This window comes from Passer montanus, unplaced genomic scaffold (genome assembly GCF_014805655.1).
Source record: "Passer montanus isolate IOZ18808 unplaced genomic scaffold, ASM1480565v1 scaffold63, whole genome shotgun sequence".
Lineage (NCBI taxonomy): Eukaryota > Metazoa > Chordata > Aves > Passeriformes > Passeridae > Passer > Passer montanus.
Window position 1 is genome coordinate 4,294,519 of NW_024371371.1, and position 14,026 is coordinate 4,308,544.

General features: G+C 41.4%; 1 protein-coding gene across 1 annotated transcript in view; it reads left to right on the plus strand.

Moving 5' to 3' along the window:
* The window catches only part of CLSTN2 (calsyntenin 2), a 286,629-nt gene that overhangs the window by 261,387 nt on the left and 11,216 nt on the right, over nucleotides 1–14,026 (plus strand). Inside the window, exons 10-16 of the mRNA XM_039727954.1 lie at nucleotides 3,769–3,935; nucleotides 7,332–7,480; nucleotides 8,818–9,041; nucleotides 10,678–10,848; nucleotides 11,432–11,577; nucleotides 12,094–12,217; nucleotides 13,560–13,744. Coding sequence (XP_039583888.1) covers nucleotides 3,769–3,935; nucleotides 7,332–7,480; nucleotides 8,818–9,041; nucleotides 10,678–10,848; nucleotides 11,432–11,577; nucleotides 12,094–12,217; nucleotides 13,560–13,744 — 1,166 coding nt within the window. The remainder of the gene's footprint in view (nucleotides 1–3,768; nucleotides 3,936–7,331; nucleotides 7,481–8,817; nucleotides 9,042–10,677; nucleotides 10,849–11,431; nucleotides 11,578–12,093; nucleotides 12,218–13,559; nucleotides 13,745–14,026) is intronic.

Here is a 14,026-nt window from a genome sequence, read left to right on the forward strand (position 1 = left end):
GTTCATAGTCTACAGTGTTAGGTGGAAGATGTAAAGAGAAGTCCTTGTTTAGGCTGGAAAAGGAAAATTACACAGATGCATTTTGACCGCTCACGTTTCCAGTTGGGAATAAACATCCCCCTCAAGAGTCAGTGGTCGATGGAGGGGAATGCTTGGGGAGCCTCTATCTTCAGAAGTGTTTAGAAAGCTCAGGCAATATTCTCAAGAATGGATTAGGTACAGCTGTATTTATCTTGGGGCTGGGGACAGAGTGCCTCATCCCTCCATGTCCCTGCAGAGTCTGCTCTTAGGTGTTCACATGCATTGTCTCAATATGGATCACCCTGTCATCACCATGGCCATGGTTCTGCAGATTTTCTCTACTCACAAAGTATGACACTGGCTACACCCAGCTATTTTTCACTCACAGTTTCTTTAAATACTTGGGGATTTTTGTTTAAATAACAGTTGATAGCCTCTCCCAAGCAAATATAACATTGTAGCAGTGGGGTTTTGGAGGTTTTTTGAAGCTGTTTGGGGCTCCTTTGTAGTGGGCTGTGGGTGTGTTTGGTCTCTGGCTGTCTGGTTGGGATGGCAGTTTGGGGTTGTTTGGTCTGTTTGCCTCTTGTCTAGCCTGTGGCACTCGGAGTAATTTCTCTCTGTCTGTCCCCAGAAATCCTGCCCGTAGCCTAGAGAATTCTCTGTTAGTTACAGTCTTTTCTCTTTACTATTGGTTTGTTTTCTCTGCCCCCTTGCTCTCTGCCCCTGCTTCCCCTTGGAGCTGCCGGACCCCGCGCGGCGCCGGCACAGCCACCGCTGTGGAGGGGACATCGGCCCGCTCCTGCCCGCTCCTACCCGCTCCGGTGCGGCTGCTGCCCCGCGGCTGCGGTTTCTGCCGCGGGACAGAGATCGCCCCGCGCGGCTCCGGCCGCCCCGCTCCGCCGCCGCCGCTGCCGCGAGCGCTGCGTCATCTGCCCGGCCCGGCGCTGCTGCCCGCGGGAAAGCCGCGCTGCCAAGGCCGAGCGGCGCCAGCGACAGCACCGTGCCCGCCGGGAGAGAAATAAAAGCAGCTGGGAAAAGCAAGCACCGCGCCCTTCTTTATTTCCTCTGCCACCAATCCTTTAGGCGTTGAACCCGCGTTCTGAGCCAGCCGAACCGTGGCCCTGCCCGCCGGCGGCACAGACAGGGCACGGCCACTCTTGACGCGGGCCCCGATCGTCTCCCGGGACCGGGCGCAGCGTCATTACATTACCTCCTTACAGTCCAGTCTCGATCTCTGCACCTGCACCTCCTTATTCCTGTGAAGAAGGTGTGTAAGCCTTGTTCTTTAAATGCTCAATGTTTTTGTAGTGCCTGTACTTTCAGAGTATTTTAAAAGCTTATTCCTGGAAACATTCATATTCCCTTCCATGCTTTTATGTTGGTGGCTGGACAGATGATGTTAAACAAGAATTATACACCTCCAAAATGGTAATACCTCCTCGTGAATCAGCATTTTTTAAAAGTGTGGCTTGGGCACAGTGAACACCCTGCGTATTTAATAATTTATAGGTAAATACTGTATCACTGCTAATGAGCTAGCAACATAAGTGCTTTGAGAAGAATACCAGAGAAGAACTAGTCCAAAGTAGAAGAACATCCAGTATCTGTTCATGGATGCTGTGGTTAATTCTGCTTGTTTCTGTCGGGCAAAGCCACAGCACTGAATTCTTTGTTCTGGCTTCCTGTCTGGTCTTTTATATACATTTTAATGAGTGTATTTCACATTAAAATACATTCACTGATCTGAGCCTGCTTCTTATTTTGCATCTCCTCAGAATTATTAAGACCTGCTGGCAGACTTATTATAGATTTCTAAATTTCAAAGCCCCAGGATTAGTGTTGGTATTTTAGCCTTGGAACTTGCTGTCTTCACAATTATGTAGTGATATAAGAATGTGAAGCCTCAAACAATATGTGATTCCTTCTTCTTCTTCTTCTGTAAGCTCTTAGATGATTTTGTCTCCTTTTCAGGGAGACGTTTGCTTTTTTCTTTTTTTTTTTTAAATTCAGCATACCTTTTTTTGTCCAGTTACATTATTCTTGTATATGTACTTTTAAAGACAATGTAAGCAGATAAATATAACAGCATTTTGGCTGAAAAGCCAATGTCCCCATAATGCACTATTGATTTACCAAATAATTACCTAATAATTAGTAAGTATCAGAAAGGTTTATCTTTAGCTGCTGTATATGTGAAAGTTTCTAGGAAATCTCAAAAAAAAATCTGCCCAGAGGAAATTTCCTGTGTAATGGACAAATGAATAAGAGTGGACAAGAATAATCTCCGCTTGGGAATCTTTCTTTGGGTTAAAAATAAGAGAGGAAGTGTGTGATGTAATGTTAAAATAAAACAAACAAACAAACAAAAAAACCCCAAAAAACCAACAAAAAAACAAAAAAAAAACCAAAAAAACCCCAAAACCAAAAAACCCCCAAAAACCTAACCAACCAAACAAACAATAAAAACCTTCCTACTTTCTGAAGAAACAGCTTGGACATCCCTTTCCTGCCAGTACACCAGTATGTATTTTCTTCACTACCTAAAATAGCTTGAGACTTCTTCGTAATGCTCATCCTGGAGAGACTGGAAGTGAGGGTTTTCAGGGTTTTAGATAACAATAGCAGCCTAAAGAAAATCTGCCACTTCATCCCTATTCAGCTCCAATCCACACACAAGTTAAAGTTTGAGCTATCTTGCCTGCCAAAAGTTGTTTGCCACTAAAGCTACAAATACTGTAGAGATGAGTTATCTACCAATTACAACATTTTATCAACAGCATATCAACTGCTAATCCAATTAATGTGCCTGGCTCCCTGCTGTGTGGCTTTCTTGGTCCTCCCAGGCTCCAGGTAGGCAGTAATTCACATGTGGTGAGAGAGGTAACACTGCAGGAAAGACAAGTTCTAAAAATTCTCCTAAAGTAGGATGAGTAAATCACTAACTGTCCCAAGAGTAATTGAGATGCCATGAGCACTGGAGCAGGCAGTCTGTAATCATGTTTTATTGACAGCTCCTAAAGATCAGTCTTCCTTTGGAGCTGCCTAGAGTGAAACCAAATCGAGCGAGCGTGTCTGCAGGGCCTGGTGCAACACAGAGTGACAGGACCAGACCTGGCACCAAATGATGCACCTTGGGTCAGGGAGAGCACTCCCAGCCTCTCAGAGAGGGGCTGTGCACAGGTTCCTGCTCACTGCAGGAATTCCTAGTGTGTTCTCAGACACAGCCCAGAGAGTGTGGCAGATGGGATACACAGAGCCACCACTCTCAGCTCATCTGGTACTGTGTTCTTGGGAGGACAATGGCAGAGGTAGCTGATCTTGTCATGAACACTTGCGAATACTGTTTTTTTATAAATAAATACTGGACTTTAACATTTATTAAATTGTTTAAATTTAATAAATTAAATTTATTAAAGTGTTTGAATATTTGAGTGAGATAATTTTTAAAAATCATCTGCTTCCTTGTATACATTTGGGAAGCCATGTTTCATCTCTGGGTTTGCTGTCTCAGCTTTATAAACACCTGAATACAATCCTGGAAAATCAAGAATCTTAAAGACAGCCTGCTACCAGACACCACCCAACAACCCACAAAGATATTTCACTGTACCACAATAAATGGTATCTCAAATACACTTGGCTGAGATGGATGGAGATTCTTTAAACGTGTTAAAACATAAAATGATTTATTACATATGCAGTTTATGTGTTGGTACCAATAACCATTTTGTATCCTCTTTTTTGCAGGAGGTGAAGTCATCAAGCCCAGGTTTGCTCAGTATTTCCATGGCAGTCTGGCCAGTCTGACAATACGGCCAGGGAAAATTGAGAGTCAGAAAGTGATTTCCTGTTTGCAGGCCTGCAAGGAAGGTCTCGATATTAATTCTCTTGAGAGTCTTGGCCAAGGAATAAAGGTGAGGGATGAACTCACATAATCTTTGATAAAAATTTAGATCTGATTTATGAAATGGAGAGCCCAAGGTAGAGTACACACAGTGCAAATGTACTCCCAGAAGCAATGTAATTTCCCATAAAATCATGCAAAGAAGAAACAGGACAGTAAAAGAGCTATGACACTGCAAAGAAAAATATTTCCATTATTGCAGAGCTAGATGATCAGAAAGTAAGGCACTGTTGATACTGCAGAGTCTATGAATTGCCAGTTTGTATTTTCATGCTTATTTTGTTACTTCTACAGAAATAGATATGATTTCAAAGATTTGTTGAATTTTGATCTCAAGTACCTTTAAAGCAGTGGAATACCTAAGTCCTAATGCAATACCATTCTAAAAGTCAGTGTGTTCAAAGAAGAAAACTTTATGGTACATGAAAATTGAACACAAAAAAGCCCTAATGCCAAGAAATTAATTTTTTAGATTTGAATATAAGTCATTATCCATCTTCATTATGCATATGACTGCTGGTAATGTAGAGCTTTTTCTAAGACTGGAGAACAACAGACAGGGAAATCCTGTTTCAGTGGACATAGTGGCTAGATGGGTTTGCATTCATTCAGATAATTCTGAAATTCTTTGGATACATATGTAGGATCTTGGCTATTCCAATGCTCACGTGAGCTGCATTGTCAGTTTTCCTTTACTGACACCATTATTTGGTGTCAGAGTTCCTGTGCTCAGTGTAAATGAATTTGTGAAGCTGTTTCCCAGCACACAAATACCACTTCCAAAGGAGCTGAGCTTCTATTCCTGCCCAGGAAGTTCCTGTGGGTGCAGACAATGCATCCTGAGAAACTGAACAAGGGTGTTTTTATTGTGGGGTTTTCAGAGGGGAGGAGGGTGGTGCTGTAATACTTCACCTGGAACAAGCAGTGGGAGTGCCATGGACAGCATTTTATTAGCCAAACCTTTCTGTTGTACAGGCTGACCTAAAATGCACCCAGTGCCTGTCTGGGTGATGATAGGCTGCAGTGGTGTAGTATAACTTACACATTTTGTGAAAACAAGTATAAAAATGAAAATTGAAAGTGCAAAGGTAAGGAGGAATTTTGCTAGCTCTAACTTTTACATATGAGGAAAGACCCCAAAGAATTATATTATCATCCTACCAAGGACATAATTAAGAATTTCATATTGCTGCTTCTCACAGCAACGGGACACAGGGGTCAGTTAAAGCTGTTTTTAACAGGTAGTGCATACAAGGAGCAGGTAAGGATTTCTGGAACCCACGTATGTATGTCTAATAGTAAGTTCTTTGCTGGGATTTTCCATTAATTAAAGTACTGTACACTTGGTCCATGGTGCCTAAGAGCATAGCAATTCCTCCCCTGTTGTTGCCCTCTGAAACCTGAAAATATTTGAGCCACCTCTGTTTCATGGGCTTGGGAAAATCCCTCTTCTACCACACACTGCTGCTTCAGCATTTGTGACTGGCTTCTTTACTGTACTGGCAGTGCAGAGGGAAAAAGGAAAACAAGGGATTATTTTCTGCCTTTTCATGCTTTTGCAAACCTTCAAAACATCTTCATTTTCAGAAATACAGATGAGGCATAGTGGAGTTTTTTAAGTTACTGATGTTGCTTTTGCTGCCTCAGCAAGCCAACCGTGAGAGCAACAGAAGGAGGCAAAAATGAAAGGAACAACCAGAGGGAGATTGTGGAAGGGTTTCTTTGGGGGGCTGACAGAAGGAAGCTCAGCTGAAAGCAGAGCAGTTGCCTGACCTTGAAGAGAAAATGAGAGAGAAAGGTGTTGTGGTGTCAAAAACAAACACACCTGATCCCAGCCAGGCATGTGTGACAGCTGCATAGACGATGGGTTGCGTGGGACTATTTATGTGGTGCTCTGCAGATTCAGTGTTGGCAGACTGATACTGGAAGATGTTGTGGGCACTTTGGACCATGGAGATTCACACTTTAACCACCTAAGAAAGAGCAGTGTAGCAGCAGTTTCTGAGATGATAGTATTGGACTGTTTTTGGGCTGCAGCCTAATTTTCTGTAACAGCTCTCCGAGACACTGTCTAAACTGTTCCTAATTTTAGCTTTTTTTAATGAGAAAGACAAAAATGGCTCAGACTGGGCCTTTCTCTGGTCCCTTTGGCAGCATTCCAGCTGTTTTGGCAGCTAAGCAATTAACTGGCTGGCTAGTCTCCTTTTGCTAATTTTATTCTCTACTCTTTGTAGCTTATAGAGAGGAAAAAGAGGCTGAGATTCATGTTCATCCTCCTCTTTGTTAAAAAATATCCTTCAGTGTGTTGTGACCTTCCTGCACAAGCTTTAAACCCTGTCCTGCATGTTCTGTTTGACAAAGGACCCTGCACTTCCTCCTGTTCTTCACAGTCTGTTTGATGTGTTTTGCTTTTTAACCTTTCTGGCTGTAAGAAAGCGTAGGGAGCCACTGTCTGTATTTTAACAGAATATCACATAATCAGTGCCCAGCTTTGGGGAAAGCCTATCCAGTAGAGAAAGGTGCATTTTTGTTTGTTGCTTGCAACAGTAGGGTACAATGTCAATTGGGTGATGCTGGTTTCCTCAGCAATGCAGATGGTTTACTGAAACAATTTACAGATAAAACATGGAATTAGGATTAATTATGATGAAGGTAAAAATCAGTCATTGGTTATGTCACAACAGTGACAAAATTTTTTGGTCAGCAAGACAGATCTGAATTCAGTGCAATGGAGTAGAGAAGGCTCGGGGCTACAAGAGCAGGCAGTGATTTTGCAGGGTTTGCTGGCCCAAGTGAGCAGCTCCATCTTAAATCATGACACCCCTATTGATCATCAGACAGGATGGAGAGTCCCCTTTAGTGTGTCTGACATTAATGAAGATGTAGGAGGCAAATGTTGTAACTGTTTTGTTCATTCATGTTGAAATATATCTCAGAAAGGTAGCCCAGGATAAAACCACAACAGAAAGTAGCCAAAAAATATGCTTCTGCACACTAGGCTGGCTCAAAAGGCAATGCTTTTATATGGGGAATGTGCTTAACCTAAAAAGATTACATAGAAATAATAATCATGGTGGTAAGTTAAGGTTTTGAACCTCTACAGAGTTCAAAAATAAATAGCACTGGAAATTGCTGCAGAAATTGTATCAGCAAGGTTGATAAGTCTGGGAAAAGAACAGGATTAATTTACTACAAAATTAATTATAACAGTAGTCATTTAGGTGACTGATACAAGTATATGTTATAGAGAACAACATGTGGATTCAGCCAATGATAGCTACTGAGATTTTTTTTTCTTAAATCATTAAAATTTTTACTTACGTCTGTGCAACATTTCTTAAAAATATATATTATTTTGTACTCTGTACCTGGTCCCTGAAATACTAATTACTTGTATTTCTTCTAGTATCACTTCAACCCTTCCCAGTCAGTCGTTGTCATGGAAGGAGATGACATTGAGAATATAAATCAAGCCCTCCAAAAGGTCTCATACATCAACTCCAGACAGTTTCCTACTGCAGGCGTACGACGTCTCAAAGTCTCATCTAAAGTCCAGTAAGTTATACTTCAGCTGAATTGAACAGATTAAGAACATTTTTAATTAATTACTTTTCTCTTTGGCCATGTAAAAAGAATAATTTTGGCTAAATTAAACTGATAAATCATACTGCTTTGTTATTGAACATTAAAGGATTAATTTAATTTACTTTTATGCCAATTTACATGGTGGATTACTCTTGATATTACCTTCTTAAGAAGCGTTTCTTATTAGTGTAATGTACTTGCATTCTTTTTATAGTTTTGGGGCATACAGTCTGGACTGAACAGTGCATTTACTGCGATCTTATTTACTTTTAATTTTAAACATTTGTGGCTCCTTCTGAGATAGCCAGAGCCATGACTTTTTAATGCAAGGCTGTTCCATCAAACAGAGGACATATCTGCAAGAGCAGTATCTGTAGGTGTGCCTGAAACAGCCTTTGTGTGTTCGTCCCCTGATGTCTGTGCTGTCCCTGGAGCACTGGTGGAGGCTGAACAGGGTCTGTGTCTGTCCCTCTCCATGCACCACAGTGACAGCAGCTGCACAGTGATGTTCAGAGCTGCCCACGGCCTCTCCTGGGCTCCCCTGGGCACTGCTCTGTCCAGAGAAGGGAAAGCAGGGCTTTGGAGGGAAAACAAACCCAGTTCTAACAGCTCACAGCTGTTCCCAAGTGCCAGGGCCATGCTGTAGGCTGAGCTCCCGGCTGCAAGAGCAGCTCCCGAGGGGGTCCCACTGGAACCAGCCCACTTTGCACATTCCAGGGCTGCCCCAGCTCGTGTGCCAGCATGAAATGAGGAAGAGCTTGTCAGGAGATTCACTTACTGCACACTGCTGATTCAGGTGAAAATGGAAGTACAGGTACCTTTTGTCCACTGCAAATATTGGAGGGAGTTCATAATGGGACCAATTTAAATGGAAATTTAGGCCCTTTTAATCACACATGACAGGATAACCGTGTTGTATTCATTAGCTATATGCATGCTATTCATGCATACCACATTCTGAATTTAATGTTAGGTTTGCTAAAGTTAGTTGTTATCTAGTTAACTTTTTTAAACCTTTACTGCTCTGATAAATGTCAGTTAAACATAAAAATATTATTATGATAGTGACCTTAGGACAGACTGAGTTTGTCTCTCAGAATGAGTATCTGTGAAGGTGGGGAGGGAGAGGAGGGCCAGAGCTGGCCTGTTTGCACAGTGGTACAGGAGTATGTCCTCATGTGTGGCAGTGCCTGAGGATGAATTGGACTGACCCGAGAGCCATGAGCTTGGCTTGGGGCATTGCCAGTGCCACACTCCTCTCATGTACAATGTGTTACATGCAGTTAATGACTGATGTATCTTTTCAGATGTTTTGGTGAAGATGTCTGCATTAGTATCCCAGATATAGATGCCTATGTAATGGTATTTCAGGCCAATGAGCCCAAGATTACCATAACTGGGATGGACCATTTTGCTAGACCAGCTGCACAGTTTGAAAGTGAAAGAGGTGTTATTTTGTTACCTGACATCAGGATTGTCAGCACAGTCACTAAAATGGAGCATTCAGGGGACTTAAGAGAACATGACAGAGGTTTGTGTCTTTCTTTTAAATATTATTACTAATTTTGTAACGTCTCCTCATATTTTTTAAAGGATGGTGCAAACAAGTAATGCAAAGGAAGTCACGTCACCCAAATTAATTAGGCCACAGTAATGCTGTACTGAAGAAATTCAATTCAACACACTGAAAAATGTTTTAAATGGTGGCAGATCAGAAGGTGCTTCAAGAAAAGCAGGTTTTCCATGTGGTATCCCTTTAGTACACTTTAGAATAATTCCTTTCTACTCTTCCTTTCATATTCTGTGGTGTAGGGCATTTTCATTAGAATGCCTCTACTTGTAACAGAATTTTGTTAATTGTGCTGATCAGGTAGAAAAGCAGTAATTGAACAAAAGTTGAAATTTTAGTTTGCTCTTATGTTTCCAGCTCTGATACTAGCTTGTGAGTGATACTTGAGAAAGTAATCTCATGCCTCAGTTCCCTCCTATAAAATGTATATATAATCCTTTTAAAATATTTGTTTTCAATGATGACTGTTTATTCTAATGCTAAGCAATGTGTGTATTATTATTCAACACTGTGTTAGTGTTCAGAAGTATAAATCAAGTTTAAAATTATTGTCTATAAAGGAATCTTCCTTTTGAATGTTTGTGTGCAAGGCAGATGAAATGTCTAGTAATTTGAGGAATCATTCTAAACACTGTTTGTTGGACTAGAACAAGCAGCAACTAGATATATATCTCTGAAGAAGAGAAAATGGGTAATGGTGTGCAAGTTTATGGGCATGATTATCTGAAGCTCACAAATTTGACTTGGTCTGCATTTTTGCATATGTTACAGCTGTAACTTAGGTACCCAAATTCACTACACCAGGAGTTGGCAATCTAGGGTGTAAGGCTTTCCTGGCTGTGCCCTCCTTCCCAATACACCCTCTAACATCAAGTTTGCAAAATGGGCACGAAGTTCCAGACTTGAAGTGTCTGTGCCCTCAGGGAGCTGCTTAAGCAGTTTTGCACACACTCTGTGCTAAGTTGATCAGAGAATTTAAATATTAATTTGATATGCTACTCTTTTTCCAGTAACAGAATTATTTTTTTTACTTGTGCATGTTGAAGGACAATCAGTTTATAACTTAGTTTCTTTAAGTCACACAGCACAGGATCTTGCTATTTATAATAATGCCCTGCTCTTGGATAGATGGCCAGGTCTTTGTAATGTAAATTGTTTATGGGGCATAGAGTAACTGAGAGAATCATCCAAGCATAGATATGTTGGATGTGTATTTTTCCAGTTTGGTTTTCCTTGAGAAAGCAGGTATCAATTCAGCACTGAAACATGGATTTTTTACATTAATTTATTTCCAAGATCAGATTTCAGTTTTCTACTTCCAGAAATGTTCTTGGGTGCCTTATACTACAGAGCAATATATTTTCTATTTTTCTCACTGGGTGTTTGTAGGTCTTCATCATCACTGCACCTGTGCAGACTGGACACTTTTCTTGATTTGCTTCAAGTGTGCTGGATTTAGTATCAGCAAAAACAGTTCAGACATCTTGGCAAAAACTGAAAGCCCTGATGCAAAGCACATAAAATGACTGAGCTGTTCTGTGATAATTTATCTTCATTTCCATCTTTTTTTTTCATGCACCATGCCATGGGTTCACAGCCAATAAACAAGTGGTAGTAGAGGAAATGCTCCACAACTTGGATTTCTGTGATGTTTTGGTCATTGGTGCAGAACTAGATCCTGAACAAGAGTGTTTAGAACTAGATCATGGGGAGCTTCAAGGAAAACATCTAGATGCCACAAATTCCACTGCAGGATATTCAATCTATGGTAAGTTCAGGAAATTTGTTTTCTCATATTTTGTCACATCAATTATATATTGGAATGAAAGCTCAAATATGTAAGAAATTGGATAGGAATCTGTGATTTTCTAGCCATGAAAATATCCCAAGGGTGACTGTATCTTAAAAAACACAGCTGCTTCTTGATCTCTGGATGGGCTGTTTGCCCTTTGGATTCTCAGCTTCCCTCCTGCTACTCCCTGAGTAAGGAAAATGGCATCACTGCTTTCTTTAAATGTGGGGTTCTTGTGGACCATCACAGTGGAACGTGGGAGTGAGGGGGTTCCTCAGTGTTCCTGTACAATGCTGGGATATTGGCCATCTTTTTCTCATCACTAACTAATTTATTCTGTACCACTGCTGTTGTATTTTCCCTCTCCATTAGGGACCTACATTCAGTTCTGAAAACTATCCTCACATAATCAAGTGTCAGGGAACATTTGATGCCCTGTCATTTCCAGACCATTCTGCCAAGTTCCGTGTGTTCTGTGAGCAGTTGATTTTTGTTGTGTATTGCCAGAGCAGTGTTCCCTTGCCTGTCCCAGAGCTGTCTCTGCCCTCCCACTCCACAGGTGTGGACAGCATGTTCAGCTACGAGCAGGTGCTGCGGCAGCTCCGCTACCGCAACTGGGGCACCTCGGCCACCTCAGACAGGAAGTTCAGGGTCAAGTGCTCTGAGCTCAACGGGCGTTACACCAGCAATGAATTCAACCTGGAGGTGAGCAATGAGTTCAGCCTGGAAGTGAGCAATGACTGAGTCATGTTTTCCAACCTAGCACGGAGGCCTAGAGCCCAGGTAACAACTCCAGGAAATTGCAGGACCTACTGAGCAATATGGTCAAAATTAATAATTGTTTACAAAGACAATTAACAACTTAATAATTGTTAATAAAATTAACAGTTATGTCATAATATTTAGATAACACCTAGAAGCTCATTAATATAGAGAGAAGAAAAAGTCACTACTTATTCAAACAGGTAAATTAAAAGAGTCCTGTTCTGTGCCACTTCAGAGTCAACAGCCAGAAAGGTGAAAATGCATTTTTCATGCTACGAATTAGAAATATATTAAGCTGTGTATTTTCCACTGGCATGAAAAAAAAGAGTTAATTTGGTCTTTACTATCTATGATAGTGTCCCTATCTGCTAATCAACTTCATAGTCCAATGTAATATATGGACTGGAGTGTAAAACACTTTTTAGTATCTAGTCTCTTATTTTTCTCTTCTCCCAGGTTAATATTCTACACAGTTCCAACTCAAACTTCATGGACCATGTAAATCACATGATATTCCAGCCCCAGTTTCTCCAATCAGTTCAGCACCCTGAGGGGAGTGTAAGTGCAGTTCACAGCTCAGGTATGTGACACCTTCCCAGGGACTGCTCACAATGATTCCGATGTGTCAGTGTTTCTCTTGTGGGTCAACCTGCTCCACAGACTAAAGCCCTGAGGTCCATTGTTTCAGCTTCTAAGACCTCTCAGAGATCCCAGGTGTGAAAGAAGGTAACTCTGAATTCTATTATGTCCAAGAATGTACTTTTAAATTAAAACGTGGTATCCTTTTTTAAAGTCTTCATTAATGGTTTTCTGACCCCCACAGTTAAAAAACATATAGGATATGTTTTTATTTAATTTTTAGGCTATATGAGTTAAAATATATAGCCAAATCTGAAACCTTTTCAGTGAAGTTAAATAAAGGGCAAAGATGTTTGAAAGTTGAATTCTGAAATCCTTTTAGTGGAATGATACATATGTAAAGAGGTAAAGCTGATGTAAAGTGTAGGCAGTTGTAAGTAGCTACATACAGAGATGCTTAGAAAATTAGTGTATTTTTCTTTACATTGTAGAGACACTTGACTAAAATGAAACTGAATGTTTAATGGATAAACTATTGCAAACTAGGGTTGGGTTTTTTTGTTCCTAAATACTGTTTCGATTTCAGACTTATAGGCAGGGCAAGGCAACAAAATGGGTTATGGACTGGGTTATCCCATGCTCCTGGAACTGCAGCACCTCGAGGTACATAGAAAGTGGCAGCATTTCTTCACTAAACTAATTATGGAGCTGATTACATGTGGTAGTTCAGAGAGACTTCTTCCTGTGACTAAGTGGAGACAGGGGCCTCTCAGAGTACAACCAAACAAGGGGGAAAATGTCTTGAGTCCTCAAGAGTTTCCAAGGAAGGCTGTAACACAGACAATTGGGTGGCAATGCATTGATTTCTGGGAGCTTGAGATTCAAATCACAAGCCTTTGAAACCTTTGAAAATATAAGCTTTGAGATGTACATTTTGTATCAAGTAAGGTTGAGACCTCAGCTGTGATCAGAAGGGGTCAACATGCAAGTGAGATAACAGAATTTTACTGCAAAAACTATTTGATTCTGCACTTATTAACTACCTGTCTTCTGTAGTTAAGTGGCTCAAAAAGCAAACGTGAGCATGTTCACTTTTTAGTTAGGATTTATCATACTTGGGATAAGATATCTGTGAACGCCATTTGTGTATGCTCCACCTTAGTGGATGGGCACTGGTCAACACTTTCCATCATCCCAGGCACATGGCACATGGAAAGTATCTCTGTCCTGATTCTCAGTCCAAAGGAGGGGGTGCTGTGGGTTAAAAATGAACAAGATTAGTGTGGTTTAGATCACTTGTTCCACAAATGTAACTGCATTCCCTTTGCCACCCTTTGTCTCAGTGGTTCCCAGCGTGGCCACAATCGTTATCATCATCTGTGTGAGCATCCTGGTGTTGGTCGTAACGCTGGGTGTGTTCCGGCTCCGCTCAGCCTGTCAGCACGGCTCCCTGAGGCACGAGGGAACCAAGGAGAGTGAGATGGACTGGGATGACTCTGCTCTCACCATCACTGTCAACCCCATGGAGGTACTTAACCGGGGCACAGCACTGCACCCTGGCACTGCCAGGAGCCACTGGCTGGGCTGGCAGTGGGTTTGAGCATCTTTCAGGGTGCAGTTGTTCAGCTTTGAGTGTGTACACTCAAGACCCCAGGCCACTTCTCAGCTCTGCACACCTTGATCAGATATAATTGAGAACTTCAGATTTGTTGTCATGTATAATTACTAAAGAGGATGGTGAAGAACTTCAGGTAGAGCATCACTCACTTCCACTTCATCCATGTCTGTTTGTAGGTACCCAAGATGATAT